Here is a 26661-nt window from a genome sequence, read left to right on the forward strand (position 1 = left end):
GCCACAACACATGCATTAAGATGTCATGCATCATTATTGGACTATTCAGCTAATCCAAAATTTTGAAAAAGATTGAAACATTCTGATCATAATTGATCTCCTGGCTAAGAGTTCCCATTTTCATCTCACAAATCTCATCATTTTATTTTTTTTTTCTTTTACATAATTAATATATCCTCCATTTTTATTTTACAAATCTATTCTCTTTTTAGTCTGGACATATGTATTTATTTAGGTCGATTAGTCCATGCAGTTTGACATAATTTGTAATTTATTTTTATATTTAAAATTTATCTTTTTAAAAAAATTAAAATCTAGTTTCATCATTGAAATTAGTATTTTCAATCATAATTTACTAACTTGTGTCATATGGTTGAAAGAAAATAGACATGTCAATTTTATAAATTTTGATAAAAAATACTAACAACATTAATGATTGAATTAGGATTTTTAAAATAAAATAAAAATAACAACACTTAAATTTTAACTCTTTTAAACAAAAACAAAATCTCAATTTGCTCATATTTTAACCAATTATTTAGCATTCAGATACTGAAGTATCAAATTAATTAAATACCCAAATGTAGTAAAAAATGTTAATTACCTCTCCATTGCCATCCTAAACACCCAAAGACCGTAAACAAATGGAAACAAAAATATTTGCAAATATATATGCGGATCAAAAGGCAAGTAGGGATTTTGGTTTGATTAAATTTTAACCTCTTTTTAAAAACTAATAATTCAAATTAGGGTTTTTTTATATAAAATTTTAAATTTTACCTCTCAAATTTTATAATTTTATCTCCATCTCTCTAATACAAAATGCTTAATTTTTTACTTTTAACTCTGAATGGTATTATTGAAGAAATAATTAATATCACTCTATATATAATTTATATTTGTTGCACTAACAATATATAATTGTATAGCTTATGGATGAATCAATTTATTACCTCATCAACAATAAAGTTAGGTAAATTTAATTTCAACTTTTTATAATATATCAACATCTAGTACACACAATAACAATATCAAATATTAATCCGTGGAACATATCACACCATATATTAATACTAGTATTGCTGTTTTTTTTTTTTGCCACCAATAGCTACTATTTAACTACTATAAATGCTCAATTACTCGTGACTTTTACTTTAATTATATCGGTATTGAATTTTTGTGATTGGTTTGATGATCAAAGATTGTTCATCTATAGAATCCATTCGAATTTAAATTTTGGAAAAGTAAGTGGTAAACCATTATTTAAACAATTCTATTTAAACATAGCATGTACATGTATAATATGAATATGTCTTTAACTATAAGTGCATCACATTACTGAAAGAAAATACTACATTGGTATTGTAATATAATCATTTTACTATCCCTGTTGTTTTTCTTTCAAGTTTCGCTTCATTTTATTCCTTTTGTTACCATATAAAAGAAAATATATCAGTATCGGTAGCTTAGTTAAAAAAAAAAAAGGGTAAGCTACTAAGTTCATAGTCATTGGTACATTACTAGTTATTTTGGATGAAAATGTACTCGAAAAGGAAAAAAGCATGATTTTTTTTAATATATAATGTTATTTTAGTATAATTATAGTTACTAATTAATGTAGAATAAATAGATTTATTTGTTTTTTTTCAAATTAGTATAACTTAAATAAAATCAAAGTGCTAAATGCATTTAAACATTAAAATTCACATATAATTAAAAATCTTATCATGGCTACACTAATTAATGATGTAGATGAAATATTAAAATAGTTAAGAATAGAATGTTGATGAGCATAAGAGATGATAAATTGATGATTGAGAGCCCCCCACCCAAGATGGAAAAAAATTGAGGTTTTGGACTAATTCCTAAACCTATAAAACCTATAACAGACCAAAAATATTATTCAATTATGGTGATTTTGAGTATAAATGAGAAATCACATTTTTATTGAAGCAGTACACGGTGACTTCGTTTCTTGTATATTAAATGTAAGTCTTTATTTTTGGTTGGGGCTTGACAAAGGTTTTGACTCACCAAAACACCACCCAAATCCAACCCAACATTTATTAAACACTCTCACTCTTTTGGCTGCTTATTATATATATTGATAAATATATTGTATAAGCTTTTATTGCAGCTTGTTCAAAGTGGGGTTTTGCTTTGAAAATAAAAAGGCATGCTTTGAACTTTCTCCAATTCAAAGATGGGGGTTTTGAATGACAAATTATTTTAGTTTAAGATTTAAAACATATGGCACAGATTTTGGTGAAGCGTATAAAAATTGCAGACTTTTAGAGTGAGGTATGGTAAAAGATTATGGGGTTTCTACCCTTCAATATTTGGATGTTCAAAGAAAAAGTGAGTACGGATTGAGCTAGTTAAAGTGACTCATACTTCTAACTTCCGACTCTCCTTTTGTCTTGCTTAAGGGACGTTTTCTTTCATGTCTTAAAACCCAACCTTTTCTTGATTCTGGTCAAACACTCACGCGCTCTTTCTGCTTTCTTTTCTTTCAGTCCTGCCACCTGCTTGCTATTTTTATTTTATGACTAATTTATAGTTTTTTTACATTTAATCATTTTAAATTATCTACAGTTACTAGTCAATTTTTAAATAAGAATACAATTCACTTCAGCGAATTCATATTTTCTTACATTAATAATAGTTTTAATATTAATCGAGTTAAGACTTAATCTATATATTAAATTATAATTAATAATTATGTTTTTATTGTAAAATAATACAAAAACATTCACAGTCATTAATAAAATATATGAAAAAAAGAAATAGATAAAAATTATACAACATTGTGATTATAATACAATCACAAATATGAGTTTAAGTAAGGACAAATTATAATCAAATCAAAATCAAATATAAATAATTTAAGAATCAAGACTAAAATTAATCCACAGATTAAAACTCACACATAAAAATAGATATATAATCGAATAATTATAAAATAGAATTAAACTAAGATAAAACATAAAATAAATTAATAATCAAAATAATTAAGATTAAAATTAACCTATCAAATCGAATTAAAACCCGGAAAATATAACTACACATACTGAAAGTGAAAATAAAAGCACAAGGTTTAAAGCTTTGACCTTTACTGATAACGTTAACATCGGTAATTAAATAAAAAAAATAGTGAGATGAAATTTTAATATTAATAAAATAATAAAAATAGAATATGTAACAATGAACTGAGTCACAGAAAATATATTAGCACGGATAAAGAGTACAGATGAGTAGAACTAGAAAACATGCAATGAGCTGGAGGGAGATTCCGCGTGTGGGGGATTCAAGTTGTATTTCAAACCCCCTTCCTTTTCCCTTCCTATATCCTTTTCATATTTCTAACCCGACCCGACCGAGCCCGACCCAATCCCCAGTCCCCCCCCCCCCCCCCTATATATATACCTGCTGCTCACTTGTTTCCCTCACACAACTTCTTCACCATTCAGCTACCAAGATTTCCACCCTATTTATAATTTATTAAACATGGCATTCTATTTCATGATTCCCTTATTTGCTTCCATTTTCTTTATTTTTCTCTTCAATTCTCTGCTTAATTTGTTCAAATCCAAAAAATCCCGGGACTTACCCCTCCCGCCAGGCACCCTGGGTTGGCCGTACATCGGTGAAACCTTTCAGCTCTACTCCCAAAACCCAAATGTCTTCTTTGCTTCCAAGCAGAAAAGGTGTGTTATTTTTCTTTGTGGCATGTTCTTTGCAGTGTAATGTAATGCATGCTTACAATGGGCTGTGGCTTGTGTTTGTTTGTTTTTATATAGGTACGGCTCCATATTCAAGACCCATATACTCGGGTGTCCCTGTGTGATGATTTCCAGCCCGGAAGCTGCGAAATTTGTGCTTGTCACCAAGTCTCACCTCTTCAAGCCAACGTTTCCGGCCAGTAAAGAGAGGATGTTGGGCAAACAAGCCATTTTCTTTAGCCAAGGACAGTACCATGCCAAATTGAGGAAGCTTGTGCTCCGTGCCTTCGTGCCTGAAGCCATCAAAAGCTTCGTTTCCAACATCGAATCCATTGCCAAAGATTCTCTCCAGTCATTGGAAGGCAGGCTGATTACCACTTTCCAAGAAATGAAAACGGTAAGCCTAAAAAACAGAGAGGGAAAAAAAAACAGGGTTGTTTCCTCTGTTTTTGTTTACCCTGTGTTTGATGATATGTTGATATCAAATATATTTTTTATATTTGCAGTACACATTCAATGTTGCGCTGCTATCGATATTCGGAGAGGATGAAGTGAAGTACAGAGAAGATCTGAAGAGGTGTTATTACATATTAGAAAAAGGTTATAACTCGATGCCCATTAACATTCCGGGTACACTTTTCAACAAATCGATGAAAGCAAGGAAAGAGCTAGCTCAGATCCTGGCCAAAATCATATCGACCAGGAGAGAAACGAAGCAGGAGTACAATGACTTGTTGGGTTCTTTCATGGGTGATAAAGAAGGCCTCACCGATGAACAAATCGCTGATAACATCATTGGTGTAATCTTTGCTGCTCGTGACACCACCGCTAGTGTACTCACTTGGATAATTAAGTACCTTGGAGAAAACCCCAGCGTTCTTCAAGCTGTCACGGTAAGTTTATTGCTCCTCCTATGGGACTAGTCTAAGAAAACTCCACCATAGACACACTGACTTGGTTGTTTCTTGTGGTGTTTTACAGGATGAACAAGAGGCCATAATGAAAGGTAAAGAGAAATGCGGTGAGGAGCAAACTCTGAGCTGGGCAGATACCAAGAAGATGCCCATAACTTCAAGAGTGATTCAGGAGACACTTAGGGTTGCTTCGATTTTATCTTTTACCTTCAGAGAAGCAGTGGCTGATGTTGAATATGAAGGTCAGTTGCACCACAACCTCTGTCAATATATATACACATACTAAGTCACTCTTTAGTGATAAAAGATTTCATTTGATTTGAAATCTTGATCGGTCCACATTTCAATACAGATAATTCAATCTATATAACTGTTAAGAGTATAATGCTACTACGTTTGCCTTTTTGGTTCAAATAGCCTAACTTGTCTTTTTGTTGTGAAAAATATTATACAGGGTATCTTATACCAAAAGGATGGAAAGTTTTACCACTTTTTAGAAACATTCATCACAGCCCAGAAATCTTCCCAGATCCTGAAAAGTTTGATCCTTCAAGATTTGAGGTAGACTTATGCAGAGTTTAGTTGTTTTCAATTTTTTTTCTTTTAAATTAAAAAAAAAAAAGGAGAGAGAGTAAGTAGCAATCACCTAAAGCATACTTTTGCTCAATGATTGAACAGTTTGTTCCAAAACCCAATACATTTATGCCATTTGGCAATGGAACACATTCATGTCCAGGGAATGAGTTAGCCAAGCTGGAAATCATGGTCCTTCTCCATCATCTGACCACGAAGTACAGGTAACCGACAGCCTTTCAATCTCTTCCTTTTTTCTTTTTCTCAGTTTGTGGGATTTTTATGATCTGATTGTTTCTATTAATAGAAATATAAAATAAAACATGACATATGAATATGTGATTTTTTTGCAGGTGGTCTGTGGTGGGTACAAATAGTGGAATTCAGTATGGTCCTTTTGCTCTTCCCCAGAATGGTTTGCCCATCAGATTAATCAGAAAATCATAGGCATGCACTCAATTTCTTAATTTTAGAGTATGAAGCAAAGAATGCAAAGGCAAAGACAGTTCCAACAAAGAGCTTTTTGGACAAATGAAGAAACTTGAGATCATAAATAACAAAAATGGAAAGAAAAAAAAACCAAGTCCCCAAACTGTACAGAAAAGAAAAGCAAAATCTGCAAACAGTTTCCTGTTTATTCTTTCTCCAACTCATAGCAAAGAATAACAAAAAATGGAAGGGAGTGTCTTTTGTAAGTTTTCTTAATTTAAATGAAGTCCGCAAGGCAAAATATATATATATTATTCATATTTATATGAATTATTGAAAATTTTATACATCGTGTTGATTTGGTTGACTTTGATTACTTATTGACAGAATATTTCCAGCAATGAATTTGATTGAGATTAAGAATGCTTCAAACTTCAATGTGAGCACATAAATCCTCACTAATCAATGAAACTTCTTCAAATGGCCTGCCCTACGTTTCTTTTATCTCTTTCCAATCATCCATTTATTAATTGGTTTCATAGTTTATGCCTTCAATCACTGTTAATGTTTGGGTTCAACGAGACAGCTAACTAGCTAGCTATCGTTCACAATACCTATATATTATATCAACTCTTAATTTGCTCTAGCTATGAAATATATAACCTAATTTTCAGCTCTTCCCTTTCCTTTTACTCGTTGCCAACCAAGCTAGTTGTTTATTTGGAGCAGCTATAATTTAAAGAAAAAATGAAAATGAATGGAAACAAGAACTTTTAAGTGCTTCTACGTGCATGCATTGCATGGACTAGTGATGATGAAACTAACAAAAACCCATTGATTGTTCTTGGTTATTGATCCGCTAAAAACTGATAAATTCAAGCATCTCTGTTTTAGTTGTTAGTAGAGAAGGAGAAAATGATTACTGGGTTTTGCTTTATCTGCTGCATGCAGGTGCAACTCTGCATTTCTTCCATTCACAATAATAGAATTTCTTGTCAACTTAGCAACACCAAAGCGGATTCAAACCTGAACAGGTTTTCTGATAAAGAAAGAAGAACCCTGAAATTAAGATAATCACGGCACTAATTTCTTTTTTTTTTCTTTTTTTTCTTTTTTGTTAACAATTTCAAAAAAGTCAACTTCAATTATATAATTACAAGAATGAAGAAGCGGCAACAGCTAGCTCCTCCCCCTTTTGACTCACCTATCATTCATGACTTGAAAGCGAAAATGAAAATGAAAAAGAAAAAGAAAAAATCTTTTGACTTTGGGATCTCTGTTTCTCGTAAAAAAATTCAACCACGTGTCGTTCTTTCATGAATTATGATCTCCGATATTAATATTTGACTAATTTGCATTTGAATCGCCCAAGTCCAACAAATTAGGTTAAGAATTTTATGTAATGTAACTATTAGCTTCGGCCGCCTCCTGATGAATGAGTTGGAGAAATTAAATTATTATTATTATTATTATTAACAAACAGTAAAACCAAAGAGTTGAAATATTTGGGTGCCTTCTCCCCAGTATTTAACTTCCCCTGCTGCCGATAGCAAGGAACGCCGGCCTTACAGAGTCATTTAAATTCAAACCCAAGACAAAAAGGTCCCCAATCTCAATTATTCATTCATTCATTTATATTGTTATTCTTCCCACATTGTCATCGTGATTTATGCCTACATCATCCAACCAACAGAAAGACAAAGACAAGACAGGCGAAGATGTCATATCCATCCAACTCACCACTGCCACTGCCACCTATAATTCATTTTATTTTTTTGCTTCATTCTTTGTCTTCTTATCCAATCTATTATTATCTTCACATCCTTCGAAGAACAAGTTTGGTTATACAAATCTCACCTGGCCCTGCCTACCAAGGATAAAAGGGTTGTCAACTCACGACTTTAAGAACCACTGTTCAACCTTAGTCCCTATGAAAAATAAGACAATTTCACAACCAACTGCTCCTCTTTTTTGTTTCAGACAAACTCCAGTAGTCTGATTTACAACGGTCCGTCAGATTCAAAAGGTAATACTCATTCCATTCAGTCAAGAACCACATATTAGCCCACAAAATGCAGTTTATTAAAAGCCAGAAATCTTATGCTCCCAGCAACTTAAAAATGTCGCCCATTAACAGCAAAAGTTGCATCAGTCAAATGAGATTAAGATTTCCCCAACTTAAAATAGCTATCAAACTCATTTTTCATGAACCAAATTGTTTGGGAAAAGAGAGGAAATATTCACAATCAGAAATACACACCTCAACATCTTTCATGCCCGTGACTTCTTTATTCTTATGTAGCTCAACCTGAGCTTGGATGAGGCGGTTTTGTTCTTCAGCCTATTAACAAATTGGAAATAATATGACTGCCATAACTTCCCAGTATATCAGTTAGAACAAAGCATAATCAATAGGGTAGACGCCTAACACCTAATTTCAGCCAAACTGGAAATCAAGTCTGTAAATCCCAAGAACACAGAATTCTACTTCTTTATGAACAGTTCAAAGTTTTTTCATGACTATTTTGACCACTTACATAGCTCTGTTCATACTTTAAAGCTCAAAAATGATTGCAAAATCATGCATAAAGAGACGAGGACAACTTTGCAACACAAACTTCACCAGTTCATTTCCTACCCTTTCTAGCAGGTTCCTTAAATACTGGATCTCAGCTTTCTTTGCTGTAGACAGATTGTGCACTGCATCCATTACATTAGTCCTACATTCAATTCTCAGCATTTCAAACAAAGGAAGGAACAATAATCACTGCATAACTTAACGTGTTCACTGTAAAGCATTCTTGTTTTGGTATAAAGCGTAGTCTTTCAGAAATCTGAGGTTCTCTGCAGCTTTTGGATATTATTGCAGCCCAAAAGCAAACAAAAATCTAACTTGTCTCCATTTAGCATTTCTTTCCAGGAAAAAAAAAACTAAAATACATGTTTAGGACCACTTCTGGATCTCAAGGTTCATTCCAGTAAACAACAGAACCAATAACAATTTCCCAACTTATGTGAAATCAGTCAGCACCAGCTTGCTCCCCTAATCTTCATATCAAACTGTGGATCCAAAACTCAACAGGCGTTAAATACATGACACGGCAGAAGCAAGTACTTGTTTAGACAGGCAACAACTGACAGAAATCTGTGGCGTTTAATGGTTGCAAACAAATAGAAATAAAATTCTTTATGTTTTCCACTCTCAGCTCATTTACTTAAGCCTATACTCATTAGCCTAGAGTGCAAGATATTTTTAGAGTAAAGAATGTCCTTATTTATAAGACCTAAATTAATTTATTTGAACTTTGAACACTATTGGGATGTTTGATTCAAGGAGAAAAGACACAACTTGACAATAGAAGATTGGCACAAAACCAGAATTTAAGTTCTAACATCCAGAATAAGAAGCTAATATAACAGTTCTTTGACAATTCAATCTGAAACAGCAAATGTTGAAATAGGATTGAACTAAAAAAATGTTATCCACTGTTATCAGTTAAGCACCCAACATTCAGACAATGTTAGAAACCAGATAGATACCTACTTATCAGAAAAGAAAGGGTCAAGACATTGTTCTTCCACAAGCTGTCCCACAGTATCAAGGGCAGTTCCTACCTGCAAAACACAGAAATTTAAAAATCCAAAGTCACGCGTACAGAACTGATACAATAGATGCTGGACACAAATTAAATGCAATAATATGGTCAGCAACTTGAATGCAATATAGAGAATCATGTATGCTACGGAGGGTTGTCCCAGTTGGTTTTATTTGGGGATTTATCGTGGCTTTATCTCTAAATCAGTATCTCCATTTGGCGTTTTGTTGTCCACACAATTAGTTTGTTTCTGAATGGTACAAGACTGCGCTCATGGTATAAGATTGTGGTATCAGATATGAACCTGTGAATCTAATTTAACCCTCTTTGAAAAACTCAAGTTTCAACAAAACCTCCCAGAATTGCCTGAACAAACTCATTGATTCCAAATAAAACATTTAGGCTAATTAGTTTGGAAAAGACAGAGGAGAGTTGGGGAGGCGTTTCCCTAACCTTTTCCAACACATTTTTTATTTTCAATGGAATTGCCCATCTCAAGTGGTGCTAAAACATACCCTGACTAGCTTTAACTAATTAGGCTTAGTTAATGTTATAGACTTGACATAAGTGCTTTCAAAAACTCATCTTTTGCCAATAATTTATACCTGGGTCTTTCAGGACACATTATTAATCCAAAAATCTTCGTGAAACTTCTAGATAATTACAGCTCAAGGAATGATATGACCTCCAGAATCTAAATGGTCGTATCCCTCCCCCATATTTTACCTTGATTTGTGTACACATCCAAATGATAAAACAAAATAGATCAGTTGTTTAATAAACAGATATCAATGAAATAACCAGAACAGTAATAAAAGGGTTCATACTAAAATGTTTAGAAGAACTAAGTGGAACAACAGATGAACATAACGCAATCATCTTGGCTGCATTGTTACTCAGCGTAGCACCTAAAAGTAGTGATACGGATGCTACTTAAATTATCGCTGAAAGCTGCAATAACTTCTATTTAGAGATTGTTCTGTTTCCATCAGGATTCATACTATTCAGCTACGTAATTCCATAAAGTAGTAGAGAAAACCTAAGAATCAATTCAAAGGAAGCAACAGAGTAGAGAAAAGTTTTCTTATAATATAGCAAACCACTTAACTACAAACACTTGATAGGTGCGAGTGTTGTAACTAATTTAAAGAGATAAAGGGGACAGATAATTAGAACACTAACAAACGTAATTTAAGAGTTATGAAAGCAAAGGGTAATATATACGGTATACCTTTATACTCCCATGCAAAGTGGTAATGACCGGAATATGATCCGTAGCGCCATTGGTTAAAGGATTGGACAAAAAGGAGCTCGCTGTTAAAATCTAAGAAAAAAAAAAACTCGTTCCAGATAGTGTTGAAATATATATTACTTTTTCCTCTTTTAGATTTATTATTTTTGAGAAGTAGGAATACTTCTATTAAGGATCGAGAGAACATAAATAATAAGAAGATATTCCTGGAATACGAATTGCATGCGAAAGTGAACTATTTATATGGCAATTGAAGGGGGAAAAAAGAATGAACCCGAATAAATGCTGGTAGAGACGTTCTTGCTCTGTACTTGTAAAATTTGGAAATTCTTTACTCAAATCCTTCATAATTACAATAGAGAAAACCATTTAAAAGTAAGCACATTGTGATCCAGGTTTGAGAAAAACTTACAAGAGAAAAAAAAAGAAAAATCTCAAGAATAAAAAGGAAAAAAAGGTGACCTAGCCTCTTTAGAACAGGTAGTGAGAAGGGAGCGAAGAGCGAGGTTGAAGGACATTTTAAAATCGGATTGTCTTCTTCTTTATCATCGTAGGAGCTCCACCGCCATTTCTGCTACCCATCTTCTTTTTGGATAAAATACAATACAAACAACCAAAGACAACCCAAAATTGAAGTGTACAGAGTATGCTTCCTATTTCCCAATCAATTCAACGTTAAAATTTAGAATTTCTCCAATTTCGCCTCGAGCAAGCAGTAGAGATACATTTAGGAGCCGTTCATGTACGGATATTTACAGAGTAACCTAATTTAATATTAAATTTTATAAAATATATATAATTCTTTAATTTTATTAGATGATATCACTGAAAGTTAATTATTAATATATTTGAGCTAAATTTTCTCATAAAAATTATACTAGAATTTTATCAACGAAAAGATTAATACTAAAATTTTAATAATATAATCTGATGAAATTTGGTAAAATTACCTATAATATTAATACAAAGCAAATATGCGCATATATATATATATATTTAACAAACACACCAACAGATTTTTTATCTCTAAGTTAAAATATTTAATCTCACAACACACCGTTCATCTAAACTTATACTTATTATACCACTTTGAAGCATTATTATTTGTCATCACAACAAAGACTCAACATCATACAATGCAAAAACCCGTTTTCCTTTTTCAGATTGAGCCAGCCATATAAAAAAATCCTTGCAGTTGGAACAGCCACGAGAACTCAAATTCACTACAAAGAACACCGCTGTGTTGTGCTATTTGCCTACGACCCAAAAATGGAAAAAAAGAAATAATATTCCAAAAAAAAAAAAGAAAACTCTTTACTGTCCAACAACTACAGACCCGTACCTGACTATTAAACCCCATTCGAGGCGGCTGAATCAAATTAATACCACAATCTCTGCATATCTGTGCTCATGATACCTCATTGCTCGTATGGTTCACCTATCAACTGCCCAGTTGCTAGCTGTATGGAAGTAAAACCATAATGAAACCCCATTGCTGTAAGTCATGTCAATCCTTCCTTCCCAATATACTTCACCCGAGTAGATCTTTAAACAAGTTTGGATTCTGACTCGATGGAGTAACACCCATCTGCCTAACCAGTGCATCCTTTTCCAATGAATCTTTAAGGTTGGGGCTCTTACTACTTTGAGCTACTTGCATGGTTGTAGTACCACCAACCATATTTGTCATTGGCGAATTTGACAAGCCAGATAAAATATCACTGTCTTTATGGTGTGCGCCAGCAGGTGTCTCTGTGTACAATCCCATTATATCAGGGGGCTTCGTAACAGCAGCAGTTGAACTATGATTCACTGCTGAAGAAACTTGAGTTGTTGGCTCAAGAAGACCCTCCAGATCTTTAAATGGATCTGGTGAAGGAGCAGTACTTTTGACAGTTGGTTCTCCAAAATCAAGCAAGTCCGGAGGTTGTTGAACAGGAGATGTCTTTTCTGAAGCAACTTCCATACTAGACTTCGGCGCATGAGACTTCACCATGTGGCTGCTTGGCTTTGAACTCTTATGACCAGTAGCTGACTTCTTTTCTGTTTTTGATGGACCTCCAAACAGCGAAGCAGCCAGTTTCTGCTTTTCTGGAGAAATTTCTACTTGTTTCCCAGAATCATAGGTTTCACGTGTTCTTGAATTTGCAGTATTTGACCCATCAACTTGCGTGATACCATTAACTGTTTTCTGGGATGTGGAATTTGAGGTAGATGTTGAGGGAAAGTGTGTTTGCCTACCCCACTTTTTTTGGACTCCATCTAGTCGTAGCTTGAGCTCTGTTGATGCTGCATCTGATGATACAGATGGCACAGTAGTAGTCTGGTAGCTTTCCCTAGGATACACTGGCTCTGGCACTGGAACAAGTTCAGTTGAAGCAAGTGATGCAGGAGGAATCCTTGCTTGCACTGTTTGCTTTGGAAGCTCATATGCCTCAAACCTGAGACCATGTGACGAAGCTTCATGGTGATCTTGATTCCTAAAATTGCTGATATTTAACATTCCAGAGCGTTCACTCTCAGGAATATAAGGCTGAGCACCTTTTTCAATTGACTCTTGGATATAACCATTAAGGAAGGAAAGGGCTTTATCAACCTGCAAGAGAGGACTAAAAGTGATCTACTGTTGCATGAAAATAAAATATATATTTAGCAAACAATATTCCACCAAGATGCAGTTAACAGAACAAACAAGGAACTAAAATGACAAATAGCCCTAAGTACCCAAAAATAGTTTAATGGCTGAACAATCTTAACCTGAACATATCTGGACTATGGTTTTCATAGAAATGTAGGGGCTTTAAACATCAACCACTTAATCTGGCACAGATATATTCACAATCTTGTGACGCTCCAGTATTGGGCATGTTTGAAAAGAATTATCCAGCATACATGTAGGTCAATTCAATGCAATAACGGAAGACTGATGCAGGAGGCTATGGCATTACTCTTTCCTCAAGGAAAATTTCAAAATTAAAAGATGTAGCACATAATATTTGAGAAAGCAAGGAGAGATAACACTTACCAAAAACTAAAGGGCAGATGTCAAAGCATTTAAATAACACATCAATCATAGGTTTTAAGTCCTGAACACTCTATAAAACTGAATTTTAGGCCATGGAAGCTTCAATATGGAACATAAGACTTTGAGGAATTTAGGAACTCAAACTATAAAGAAATAGATTTTTAAAACAGGGCCCCGAGTTTCAAAGTTCATAAAGTGAAAATATGTACATAAAATCCAAAATAAAGCACCTCAATATCTTCACAACTTGCATCTGATGGCATAATACTCTCAACAGCATGAGCATCAAGGCCAATCACAGCTTGCAATTCATAAGCGCGATGCTGCAAATCTGTCGAGTGAGAAGCCAAAAATTCTTCCATTAAAGAATGACACTGCACCGACAGAGGACAGAGAACTCAGTCCACAAATTTTGTCACAATCACAATTTTATTTTAATAATAAATTTTAACATTAATAACAATTTTAAATATTAAATAATATTCTTAATATTTATTGAAAATATTTATATTACTATTTTAATAATAAATATATTGCAATTTATAAATATTTAATAATAAATATTTATTAATCTATTATGTTTTAATTAGTCATTGATTATTATTAAGTCTATATAAGATATTAATTATCGTATCATAAAGTAAATTGTAGTTGTCAAAAGATATCCCTATAATATTTTGTCACAAATATAATTAATGTTGTGTTTGTTTCCCTGAAAACAACTTTCAAAAAATGATTTCATGAAAATTTACTAAAACAACGAAAAATATTTTATATAAAATCATCTAAACACTAGAAAATATCAGTTTTTCCAGAAAATTAATCCATTTTCCAAATATCATTTTTCAGAAAATTGTTTTCAATGAAACAAACACAGCCTTACTAGCTAATGTTGAGAGAATTATAGTGCTAACATTTTCTGTTTTAGGCAACCAAACAACCCCAAAACCAAACCTTTCTAAAATGTAGTCTATAAGATTATTATCAAACTTACAAAATACAAACCTCCAACTTGAGTTCTTGAAAATAATGCAAATCCGTAAGAACTATTTGCAAATTATGTTGTTCAGCATCAATCAGATGCATGAAAAGCTAACCATGCTAGTTTTAAATTATTTTCACAATGTTGCACTAAAGACATGCAATCTAACATAAAATTACCAAGAGATTTAAATAGTCAACCACATCAAATACAGCAATGAGTATGCATTTGCATAGAATAAATTTGTAATCAAGTGCTTGGAAACCAACCTCAGGCAGCATATCTACCATCCTCCCCGCTGCTATTTCAAATGCATATATTTTCATGAGGGCTGTAACTGCATATGCCTTCAAAAATATGTGAAGGATAGTCACATTTTCAGACAATGAATATAAGAACCATGCATCGATTTTCAGAGAACTATAAGAGTGAAATATACAAACATGTTGTTCAACTGCATAAAAATATAGTAATAACTTTAAGAAACATTAAACCATATTAATTGATACCTTAACAGTCTCATCGTTCGAATATGCCTCTGCCACATCACATAACTTCCCAGTAATATAAGAAGCAGAGTACTTTCCATCAGCTGTTCCATATTCCCCTAAGACCCAGCAAATTACCTGCAACCAAAACTCACAAGTCACAATTAAGATAATACTCAAAATTTTAGTACTTCCTGCATGCATAAAAAAAAGATGCAAAGGTTACTCTAGCACAAAACATACTTGAAGAAAAACGGATGGCAGCTTTGGTTCACCAAGAATGTACAAGTATGACTCCACCTGCATCAAAACAAAAAAAAGTCACTCTTTTGGTGCATTATCAGATCTAGTCCTTAAGCTCCAGCCTTTTTCTATAAAATTATCAGTTCTTTAGGAGGTAAAATGATTTCCAGAATAATGTTAAAACTCATTATTAAATCCCATTATACTTATAGGTTCATAAAACTTAATGCATGGCATATCCCATTAAAAAGAAATGTTACGCCCATGCTATATCTCATCTTTAAGCATCAAATAATACCATTTAAGCCAGTCGTATTTTGCTAATTGCCTGTATAAAATTAAAAGATTTTCAAGGGCTAAGCTTGACTTCAAAATTAATTGAAGTGACTGTATGTATCAATAAGAAATTCAATTAATGTCATTAACAAAATAGACAAAGCACAAGGTATCACAAAATCCAAGGTTTCAAGGTTTCAAGCTTTCAGGAGAAAATTTCTTTATTCAGATTCGAATTGAGACGCTATTAATTAAAACATAGATAAAGAAGATTATTAAACAAGATGCAATATGTAAATAAGTAATAAATTCAAATGATGCCTGAATTTGACATGCAGCAACACATAATGGGCTCTAAGCACCGCACATGAAAGGCAATCATCAAAATAAGTGAAAAAACTTACAGCAGATGATCTCAGTTGACTGTCTGCAGTATTATCATCCTCTCCAAATCCCTCAGCAATCAACCGCATCAAATTGTGAGCTACCTTAATATTGACCAGATCTCCCGCATGCTCAAAAACTTTATTCATGGTCTGCCAAGTCAAATTATCAGGAATGGCTACATTCTAAGCTAAGAACCTAATTCCTCAGCGGAAGGTAAAATATTACCTGAATGAACCATTGATTGCTCGGTGCAAATTGCTCCGCAAGTTCAACGCATCGAGATGCTATTTCAGTTTTATAATGATTGTCATTAATGCTAATCATGTAATCAATCATGCGATCAACAATAACCTCCACATTTGTAGACTTGGTCATTTTGTACAGTAGTTCAAAGGTTTTTCTCTTCAGAGTATCATCTGGGTCCTGTTTGGTGCCCTCAAGTTAAATAATTGCAAGAAAAAGAATGATAGTTGCATGGAAGATAGCATAATTAAGAAGGATAATTATTCACTAAGAAATTTGAAGCCAAACCAAAAAAGGCATTTACAGTAGTGTTAGATTAAACTCTGCTATAACATGCATAAGTGCATCATTCGCATTTAAGTATGTATTGAAAGGACATTTTGAACTAATCACTCTCGAGTCTTAAACCACAAATAAGGACCGAGTGCTCAGTAGTGTTAGATTAGACCACTGGAGTCTTGTAAATCCACTCTCAAATTATCAAATCATTAAAGAGTATTCAAGAAAAACTTTTGATTATAATGATTTAAACTGCTTGTTCCTCACTTCTCTAGCAACAGATCCCTGTATAACATTTTATGACACTGGGAGAAACCTACATTACAACTTACAAAGAGCATTCTCCCTATTTTCCTCTAAAGCTCATCCATCAATCTTAAACGCTACTGCTTCTTCCCTCTTCCGCATTTAAGAACCAAGTAAACATTCTACTAGACCATATAGAGCAATTTATATGAAAATAGATAAATATCTCTAGGAGTGAGCGTTTGATCGAATCAAATGAAAATTTTTCGAGTTAGTCAAGTACAAGTCCCATTTTATCATCCTAACTCGATTTGAAATTTTTTTTCAGATCGAATCGAGTGAAATGAAATTCGAGTCAAGTGGAATCGAGTGAAATTGTTTTGATTTAAATTAAAAATTAAATATGTCAAATTAAAATCTTGTTCCAATATAACTAATTCCATGTCAAAGTATATAAATTTGAAACCATATATGTTTGAAAACTCTTTCAAAATCATTAATTTACTTATTTAGGTCCAAAATTATTATTTTAGAAGTTTTAAAATTTTTAGCTTTTTATATTCTTTAGAATGTTTTAGAATTTTAGTTTTATATTTTAAAAAATTGAAATTTTTAATTATTTTGAATTTTTTGTAATAGACCAATTTGCTCATTTTCAAAATTGAAAGGGACCAAATGGGTATTTACACCAATATCTTATTTGAGTTATTTGAATTATTCAAGTTATTCAAATTGTAAAATTCAACTCGACTCGAAACTGAAACTCGAACTACTTATTCAAGTTGACTCAAAAAAACCAAATAACCTGATTCGATTAACTTGAAATTTGAAAATTTTTTCGATTTTTTGAGTCGAATTGAGTTTTGCTCACACCTAAATAACTGCCAGCCCCCACAGGATATATATTATGTTAATCTAGCCTGAGGCTAGTTAGCAAATAACATTCAAGTAAAAATGTGAAATAAACATAGACACTTCTTACCTCTAAGCAATCAATAACAGCCAACTGATGTTGCTCAGCAATCTCTGGACTTATCTTTATTAATCGGCCAAGAGCATCAATGCCCATGTATTTTAGGTTATGACTGTCACTCTGCAACAAGAAACAAGAGTTGGTAAATTAGAAAAAAAAAAAAAAAAGAAAGAAAAAAAACTCAATAATCTTCTTGAAGAATAGCTCTCTGCACTTCCACAAAGTAGACACCAGCTACATGTGATATACCTTTAAAAATCTGGATATAGCATCCGCTGCAGACGCTAATAACTTGGGATTGGGATATATAGAGGAAACACAGCATATGCACTCATAGAGTACAGCATTTCCTATATTACTTGATGAATCACATTTTCTGAATATGTCTCCCACTACGGTATACATTATTTCACTTGCTTGCTTGTCACCGCTTCCAAGCAATGCCAGAATTTTCAACAATTTGATCTGCAGAATGCAACTATGATTTTCATATGACCTATAATTTCAATTAAAAAAAAAATCATCCAATAAAGCTTTTTAAGTTAAACCTAAAAATAAGCAATACCTGAATAAATGGAGCTGGCATCTGATGGTAATCATAAGCCTTAGGTAGTCTGCGTTCAGCAACTTGTTTAAGAATGCTTACAAAGCTGATGACCAAATCTTTGTAAGAATTAACATCATTTGTTATAAGATCAAAAAGTGGGCAAAGGGTTGCACCCATAACTCCAGGATCATTATCACAAAGTCTCTGAAACAAAAGGAAGCCACATTGCATAAATAGATAAATAAGATAACGTACGGTGAAGCCACATTGTATAAATCATCACTGAGTAAAAAATTTTGGGAGACGCATCAAAATATCTAATATATCAAGATTAAATTCAACATTTTTAGAATGAGCATTTCAACTTCTCAAGTCAAGGCATATCTATTAAAATGGAAACCTTAGTTCCCCATTGTGGTGCTAATTCTTCCTTCAAAGGAGGTCATTCGAGGATAGAAGGTACCTGAAATTTATGGTTTTAGTTGTGAAACTCGTACAAGTTGGTCATTAAAAAAACACTACCCTAAATGAAGAAGAAAAGGCGCAACTTTGGAAAATTGTAGCATTCATTTAGCACATCACTAACATGCATGCACAGAAACAAGATGCTTTCCCCATTTCCCATGGATAAAAACACGTAGACATGGTTGTACACTGATTAAAATTAAAATGAAGAAAAGGCGCGACTTTGGAAAATTGTAGCATTCATTTAGCACATCGCTAACATGCATGCACAGAAACAAGACGCTTTCCCCATTTCCCATGGGTAAATACTCATAGACATGGTTGAAAGCTGGTTAAAATTAAAATGCATCAACACATTCATTTGGAATGGTGAAAATATTAAAAATAGATTAAAGCATTGAAATGGAATAAGGTAAATGGGAAGACCTACCTTGCGAAAATTGGAGACGAGATGCGAAACAGAAGAAGGGGATTTCTGATAAAACCGATGGAGAGCCATGATGGCCTTCTTCCGTACAGCCTCCTTAGGATGTGCGAGCAACTCCACAATCTGCGGCAAGACGGCAGGAATTGTCTCCTCATTGATCAACTTGCAAACGGCATTCAAGGCGACGCAGACCACCAAGTAATTGTCAGACTTCAAATCTTTCTGGATGGTATTGACAATCAAAATGATCAAATCATGATCTTCGTTTAAGAAGAGCGTAACGGCCAAGTAACCGGTCCGTTTGACGAGGAGGCTATCATCGTGAGTCATCTTAACGGCGTGAATGTAACCGAAGGAAGCGTCGTGACCGAGCATCTCGACGTAAACCAATCTGATGATGTACTCTTTCATCTTGCGCTTGGGTGTGTCGGGCTCGGAGATGCGGCGTTTGAGAGTCTCGATCTCGCTGAGAACAATTCGGTCCTCTTCGGCCTTGGATCGAGCCTCGCCAATGGACTTCACCAGATCCAGAAATTCTTTGGATTGGTAGAATCCGCCCTGGGAGCCCATGGTGAGCTCCCTACCAATCGTCTTCAATTGCTCCAGCTTGGCAACTCTGTACCTCGATCACTTTTTTCCGTTTGGCGTTGAGATTAGATCTACACCCAGAAATCAGATAATATCGAGGAATGTTTCTCTTATGTTTTACAGACAATACAAATACGAGACCTAGAGAGGAAAAAGAATCCTGTTTTCTTACTAACAGTATATTTAGTATTAGGCCTTTTTATTTTTAATTTATTAAACCACAACAGCAATAACCAACAACATAAACATTTTCTGGTTTCGCTCAATCCTAATAAGTTTCCAAAATTTTTATTTTTATTTTTATTATATAAACTGAATTCTGATTTTTAATTTAATGTATTTTTAAAGGATTTGATGTAACATTATATTTTATTTTTATTCGATTGTACACCTTTTAAAAAATAAATTCTATTTATTTTATATTGATTTCATATAATTATTTGTATCTGAAATATATAAAAGTATCGTAGATAATGTTGATATCAAAAGTAAAATTTCATATATAAAATTACAAAAATTAAAATTAATATATAATATTGCACATGAAACAAAAATTTGTGTAATTTTATATTTATCCCTTATTTATGTTTAAGGGTAAAATAATATGTTTTTGTTTTCACATTAATTTAGAAATTTAGCATATCTTTCCTAATTTGGTCAATAATAAGTGTGAAGATGTTGTGCTTAGAAATTGTAAAAATTTTAAAATTTTCTTTAACAATTTATAATTTCTTTATAATTTATATATATTTGTATCTTTTAGATTTATATAATTTTTAAAATTACACATGATGATGTGACACTCTAATGTCATCATACCTTAGAATAATCAAAATTTAAGGATCAAATCAAGAAAAAATTGTTTAGTTTTAAGATTAATGTGAAAAAAATAGAGATCAAGTTGAAAAATTTTGTCAATTTTAAGGATTAAAAAATACTTTTATCTCTTATATTTATTCTATTTAATTAATTAGCTTGAGTTAAATTAGTTTTTAACTTGAGTTAAATTAGTTTTTTGTGCTTATAATAATTAATTTTTAATTCAAATATATGATATAATTATAACTTTAAAGAATAAAGATAAGGGAATGGATGAAAAATAAAATAACTTTGGGTAAACTATAAAAATTGTCATTTTTATTTGTCTCATGTTACATTTTTGTCATTTATGTTTGAAATATTGCATTTTAGTCACTTACATTATCGTGTTGCAACATTTTAGTCACTGAGCATTAATTGTTGTTAACGATGTAACAATAAGCTGACGTGTTACATTAACTCATTATTTCAAATGAAAATTTTAGGTTAAATTATACAATTGGTCTCTATATTTTTTTCATTTTGAGCTATTTATTTTTTCTTTTATTTTCTTTGAACTTTCCTCTCTTTTTTTTCTTTATTTTCCATTCCCTTCTCCTTCTCCTCTGTTTTCCACCATTTTCTATTTCTTTTAACATAATTTTTTTTTTATATTTTCTATTTGTTAAACTAGTCCTTATACTTTTATTTTTTTCAACAATTTAAATTGGGAAGATCGACAAAGAAAGGGAGAAACAGAAGAGAATGAAAAAGAAAAAAGAAAAAAATTAAAAGAATATAAAAGAAAAAAATTAAATTGCTCAAAACTAAAAAATATGGGGACCAATTGTATAATTTAACATAAAATTTTTGTTTAAAATGATGATTTAACGTGCCACATTAGCTTATCATTACACCGTTAACGATAATTAACGGCTCAATGACTAAAATGTTACAACACATTAACATAAGTAACTAAAACATAACATTTCAAACATAAGTGAGTAAAATGTAAAATGAGGTAAACAAAAGTTAATTAACGTTGTAATTTGTTATAATTTCACAACATGAAAGTCTAATATTTGTTATTATTCCACTGAACCGTGCGTTTACATATTATAATGGAATTGACATATGTTTTCTAGTTTGCTTAGTTATTTCGATGTGGACATGGTGGCATTGTATGGCTTGGGTTCTTACACCATTCGCATAACCTCAGTTGATTTGACCTGTCCCGAATATCCATGTTGTCGTGTATTCAAGTCAACGTGGGTCGACCTTTTGGTTTGCAACGTAATATTCTATTGAGTAACAACTTAAATGGAGCAAGCAATATAGGCGGCCACTTACGTTCATTTAGGACTGGTGGGAATACGTGTCTTGATAATACTCTAGAACGACATATTTTTATGTGCTAATTGCATATGTATTTTGAGTATGACCCTACTAATTTGAGCTATTTATGGTCTTTTATCTTTCAGGGACTAAATTGGAGGAAAAAGGAAATTTGAAGATAAAATGGGCCAACATGCAACATAGAAAAAAAGATGGTGCCAAAAATGCAAGCATGGACGACATAAGGGCTAAAGTGCAAAATAAAAGATTTTATATCACAAGACTCTATTTTAATTCCAATTATATTAGGATAATTATTAAGGATAATTATTTAGATTCAATTTTAGGATTTATTTTTATTTATCTTTATTTATCTTTAATTATTTATATTTATCTTTTAGAATTTAAGTAGGACTAGATTATCTTTCCTAGTACTATAACTAAGGGATGGAGTAACATAAGTTTCACAACATCTTTTGCTGTAAACACACTCTCCTCCATAAAGTTTAACCTTTTTGTTCTTTCCATATTTTCTTTCAATAAAAATTCCATTCCCATTATATTTATTTGTTTTTCTCCAAAAATCACGAGCCATTAAATCTATCTAGCCAAAGGTTGTCAAAATTCTCCAAAAAGGGTTCTTAAGGCTTAGAATCTGTACTTAGCCTTCTCGACGAAGATTCATCGTTTCTCCGCATTACGGGACTGATGCTTTCATCCATGTCCTTTAAAAGGTGATCTTTTCAACGTGTGCAAAGACGACCGTTTTGTATATTTTAGGAAGGTTGCACAGAGGTTGGCGAGCCCAAGAGACAAAATGGCATAGGATTCGCCATTGAGAAGTGATGATATAGCATAAGACGATCCCACAGAAGCAATTATTGGCTAGAGTCAAGGTTTCACTAAATTGTAAGTCTAAATTCTTGGAGCTGGTGGTCGTAAGCGTCCTCTTCCACTATAACTGACTTATTCTGTTTGAGAAGGATCACCTAAAAGCTGAGGATAGAACCTAAGGCGGATCGAGACAACCGGATGCTGGAATCTCTCTATAAGAACACCTTTTCCTCAATTTATTTATTTCTATTATTTTTAATTTTTAAAATTTTGATCAAAACTTTTAATTCTATTTTTATTTTATTTTTCCAGATCAAAACTTTTAATTCTATTTTTTTTATTTCTTTTCTAGGTATGTAGGTTTTCTTGGGCACGATTCTGACCAGGTTTCTGAGGAACAAATAATTGTGCAAATCCGGTCCCTAAGGATTTAACCCTACTTCCCTTATATTATTATTTTTATTATTTTATAGAGATAGGATATTTTTGGTGCTCTCAATGACCGCATCATGTCTCCATACATTGTACAATTTTTCTAATTTGTACACTTCGTTGACAAAACTCATGGGACCTAAACGGAGATTGATACAGGCTGCAATTACATGAGCGCATGGAAACGAAGTGCGTCAAATCTCCCACAGTCACAAGTCTTATTTCTCAAGTGTACATGGTATTATCCTCTGGCAATACCTTGGTTCGGTCTATCGAACTCCGTTACCCAAAACCATAGATCATCACGCGAGTGACAAACTAAAGACATGTAGTTTACTCGTGCCTTACCCTTCTTAATTTGTTCCGGTACTGTTGGGCACCATACATGGCCTCCTTACAATTTCCCAACATAACTTGTCGCTGCTTTGGTAATAGTTCTACCAAACAAAAGTATATCTCTTTGACAACCCAGGTTATCGACAAATGACACGTTCTTTTTAAAATAGAATTGATGTATCCCGCCAAGTTTGAGGTCATGTGACTATATTGTAGACCATTGTCGTAGGATTGTATCTACTGATCAAAGGGTATGTTAAAGAGGTGCCGTACCCCGCTGAGTTAGTTAACCGTAAGATTTCCAATATCTCATAAAAATGGATCTCGTACCCTGCCAGTAGAAGTTGATAGTAACGATTACATAGCAAAGAATATAAAAAAACAAATGAAATATTACAAACCAAATAATATTGGTGGTGATTACATACCCCTATTAGTCACTTGTGATTGCTCAACGGTAGAGGGATATTACTGGAGTAGTTAGACGCAACGTGTCTTAGACAATACTGATGATGTGTGTTGTCCTAGAGGCTTCCTTGTTGTTCAATTGTAGATAATATTCCAGTTCCCTGATCCAAGATTACGCATATATCAGGTTAGGGGAAGACATGCCAAATCAACCTAGACAGAAATAAATCCCAGTTGTCTGCTTTCTCCCTTGGTGTTATTGCAAACGCAATTGGAAGGATTCTTCTATTACCATCCTGTACCATAGCGAACAACAACCGATGGGTATATCTACCATACATAAAGGTGCCGTCTATTTGTACTTGTAGTATTGGAATGCTTGAAAGCATTACTTGAAAGTCCAAAACAAACAATAGAAGACTCGGCATCTATGGAGTAAGTGATCATTGTGGTAGGCGGGCTCCATTTCAAGATTTGTTACACAACCTGAGACGTACCTCTCCAGCACCTGACACTACTGCCATACCTCATTGAATGACGTGTCCTACCCACTGTGCATCTTCTTCAAGGCCTTCTACTTTGCTATCCACACTTTGCGGTACGAATACGTGTAGTTTAATTGGCTCTGAATATTTGCAATTAAAACTGACACGACAATCCTTGGATCTGCTTTCACCATCGGTAGTATTATGTCCGCGATCATATTTGAATCCAACTTCGAATGATCCTATGAAGCACTTACAACCACACGAGTATGTAAAATCCTAATTAATAAAACCTTAAAACCCCATGATACTTTACTAGAGGCAATACAGTATGCGGACCGATGAACTTTTTTATCGTCCATAATCTCATCTTCTTCTTAACAGAAGCCATGATTTTTCATGCGCATCTATCATCTCGCATTGCACACTTGGCCTCAAACCTCTCAGATTTGGATTTAATCATGTGGAAGTTAACCCCATTCTTAATGTTATATTGCTCAATGTAGCGAGAAAATAATCTTTATTAGAAAACTCCCAGCCTTCTTCCAAATCACCCGAATCCAATGAATGACTTGTATTGCCAAGCCTCTTGTGTGGTAGTTCTGCAAACTCCAATTCATCCTTTACCGATAGATCGACCTTATGTATGTCGGCTAGAGGCAAGTACGCCATGAATCGTGGATATTCTTCTTCTTCTTCATCTTCATCCCCTTCACTATTTTCAGATTCAATTGGAACAAGCTCTCGTTAAAAAAATAATGCAACTTTTGAACCACTGGCACCGGGTTCCCAAGGGGATTCATTGCCATCTTTATTCTCAGACCCACCAACATCTGCCATATTAGAGGTCCCCTCGCTAATAGACGTCGTAAGGAATACATCATCCATTCTCGTGTACGTGTCGTAACGTCCAAGATTACATGTCGATTGCCAACCACTGGAAGTTGCTGCCATTCCCCAGTAAGTATTCCCACTGTTAGACATCGACCCACCGAGGTTTATATCCCATCCACTAACTGAGTGTCGTAAAGAGGTCGTGTATTCCGTTCTACCATCAAAACCCGATAGTTCAGTGTTCTACCTCTCATGATTAAAATCTAAGGCCGAGACAGATGAGTGTCTTCCTATTGATGATTCCAAAATATATAATGAGAAACAAAATGGTTGGCCTATCGACATTTTCAACTGTTTTTGCCTCTCAAACAGGAAGAGATGTTGAAGTTGCAAGTTTTTCATCTGGCCTTGAAAATTCCAAATATAATTCAAGAAACAGTGATCCACTGTCAAGGTGCATCTACACCATCGCCTTCAAGCCCCGAGCACCTTTGTTATTGAATGTATCATATCTCATAGGATCGATCGAAGCACAAAATCAATACTTAATAGATGATACTTTTATTTTCGTAGATCTGATGATTTTTCGCCTAATTCTTTTCTGAAACTCTGATAACTCTATGTTCTGGTTAAAAACCAGTCGCATTATGTTCTCATATAAAAAAGCCACGTCGTTTTAGGTGTCTCAGACCTCACCATCGTAATAAATAATAGCACTAATTCGTCCACTCATTTTTGACTAAATTATCTGTCAAGAGAAGTTAGAAACAAAAACATTATGCAAAAAATATAATGCTTCAAATAAATATTAACATGAAAAATCAATGTTTATGCTTTTTTTTTTAACAAATGTTACTCCAACTTATACCTTCTTTACGAACTTCTAATCTTCTAAACTTATTCAAATTCTATTGCTCCAACATATGCCACCAGATGTTGAAATATGGGTAATTTGTTACCCAAGGGATAACATCCCACTTGTTTCCTTTACATTGATGCTCACTCGAGTCATAAATGGGTTTGCTCACACAAGTTGACGATCGAAATGTAACTACACGATGCTGCTCACACAAGCTGATAAGTATCCACAACAAATTCTGAAACTCAACCATTGGTAGGACATTCAGGACCAGTACCCAAAACATGGTAACCCTAATGGCATGCCATTTATATCCTATATATTCTTAAAGTTCAAACAGGACTCGATAGTTGTTGTAACGGCGTTGGATTTTCGTCGTGACATGATATGATGAATAGCATAATAGCATTTGAATCAAATAACATTAAAACGCTATTTAAACATACGAACTTACCTCGAATACAAAGACGACAAAATAGAATCAACTAGTTCGAGACTTTATCTTTCCTTCAATCTAGATCCATATGAAGCTTAACTTGATCTAAATAAGCAAAATTAACTCATTTAATATTCATTCTATTCAATTCATTCCAAAATTCATACTTTTACAAAATTATGATTTTGCCCTTATTATTTTAACTTCTTTACAATTAAGTCATTAAGAAATTCATACAATTTCATCCAC

At 33.3% G+C, this 26661-nt stretch overlaps 2 protein-coding genes and 1 long non-coding RNA gene across 4 annotated transcripts; 1 reads left to right on the forward strand and 2 right to left on the reverse strand.

Annotated features, from left to right (window-relative positions):
* Nucleotides 1–3444: 3444 nt before the first annotated feature.
* On the forward strand, nucleotides 3445–6005 carry LOC108483651 (abscisic acid 8'-hydroxylase CYP707A2). The gene is made up of 7 exons (XM_017787161.2): nucleotides 3445–3707; nucleotides 3801–4119; nucleotides 4229–4615; nucleotides 4704–4878; nucleotides 5091–5197; nucleotides 5315–5433; nucleotides 5563–6005. Exons 1-7 carry the CDS (start codon nucleotides 3508–3510, stop codon nucleotides 5654–5656), a joined length of 1401 nt encoding a protein of 466 aa, XP_017642650.1. The 5' UTR covers nucleotides 3445–3507; the 3' UTR covers nucleotides 5657–6005.
* A 3019-nt stretch (nucleotides 6006–9024) lies between these two features.
* Nucleotides 9025–11268, reverse strand: LOC108483653 (uncharacterized). 2 transcript variants are annotated; one of them, XR_008269613.1, is made up of 5 exons: nucleotides 10949–11265; nucleotides 10761–10828; nucleotides 10466–10558; nucleotides 9840–9960; nucleotides 9025–9253 (listed from the first exon to the last, which is right to left on the reverse strand). It is a non-coding gene; the product is annotated as an uncharacterized LOC108483653 (long non-coding RNA). The 2 variants fall into 2 exon arrangements; XR_001871134.2 differs by having other exon boundaries at nucleotides 10466–10828; nucleotides 10949–11268.
* A 277-nt stretch (nucleotides 11269–11545) lies between these two features.
* Nucleotides 11546–19930, reverse strand: LOC108483327 (AP-4 complex subunit epsilon-like). The gene is made up of 11 exons (XM_017786664.2): nucleotides 19071–19930; nucleotides 18194–18379; nucleotides 17878–18093; nucleotides 17638–17748; nucleotides 16113–16310; nucleotides 15905–16036; nucleotides 15225–15281; nucleotides 15003–15119; nucleotides 14763–14840; nucleotides 13742–13885; nucleotides 11546–13082 (listed from the first exon to the last, which is right to left on the reverse strand). The coding sequence occupies exons 1-11, from the start codon at nucleotides 19635–19637 to the stop codon at nucleotides 12018–12020; spliced, it is 2871 nt and encodes a 956-aa protein (XP_017642153.1). The 5' UTR covers nucleotides 19638–19930; the 3' UTR covers nucleotides 11546–12017.
* Nucleotides 19931–26661: the final 6731 nt, after the last annotated feature.

The sequence above is a fragment of the Gossypium arboreum genome, chromosome 8 (assembly GCF_025698485.1).
Source record: "Gossypium arboreum isolate Shixiya-1 chromosome 8, ASM2569848v2, whole genome shotgun sequence".
Lineage (NCBI taxonomy): Eukaryota > Viridiplantae > Streptophyta > Magnoliopsida > Malvales > Malvaceae > Gossypium > Gossypium arboreum.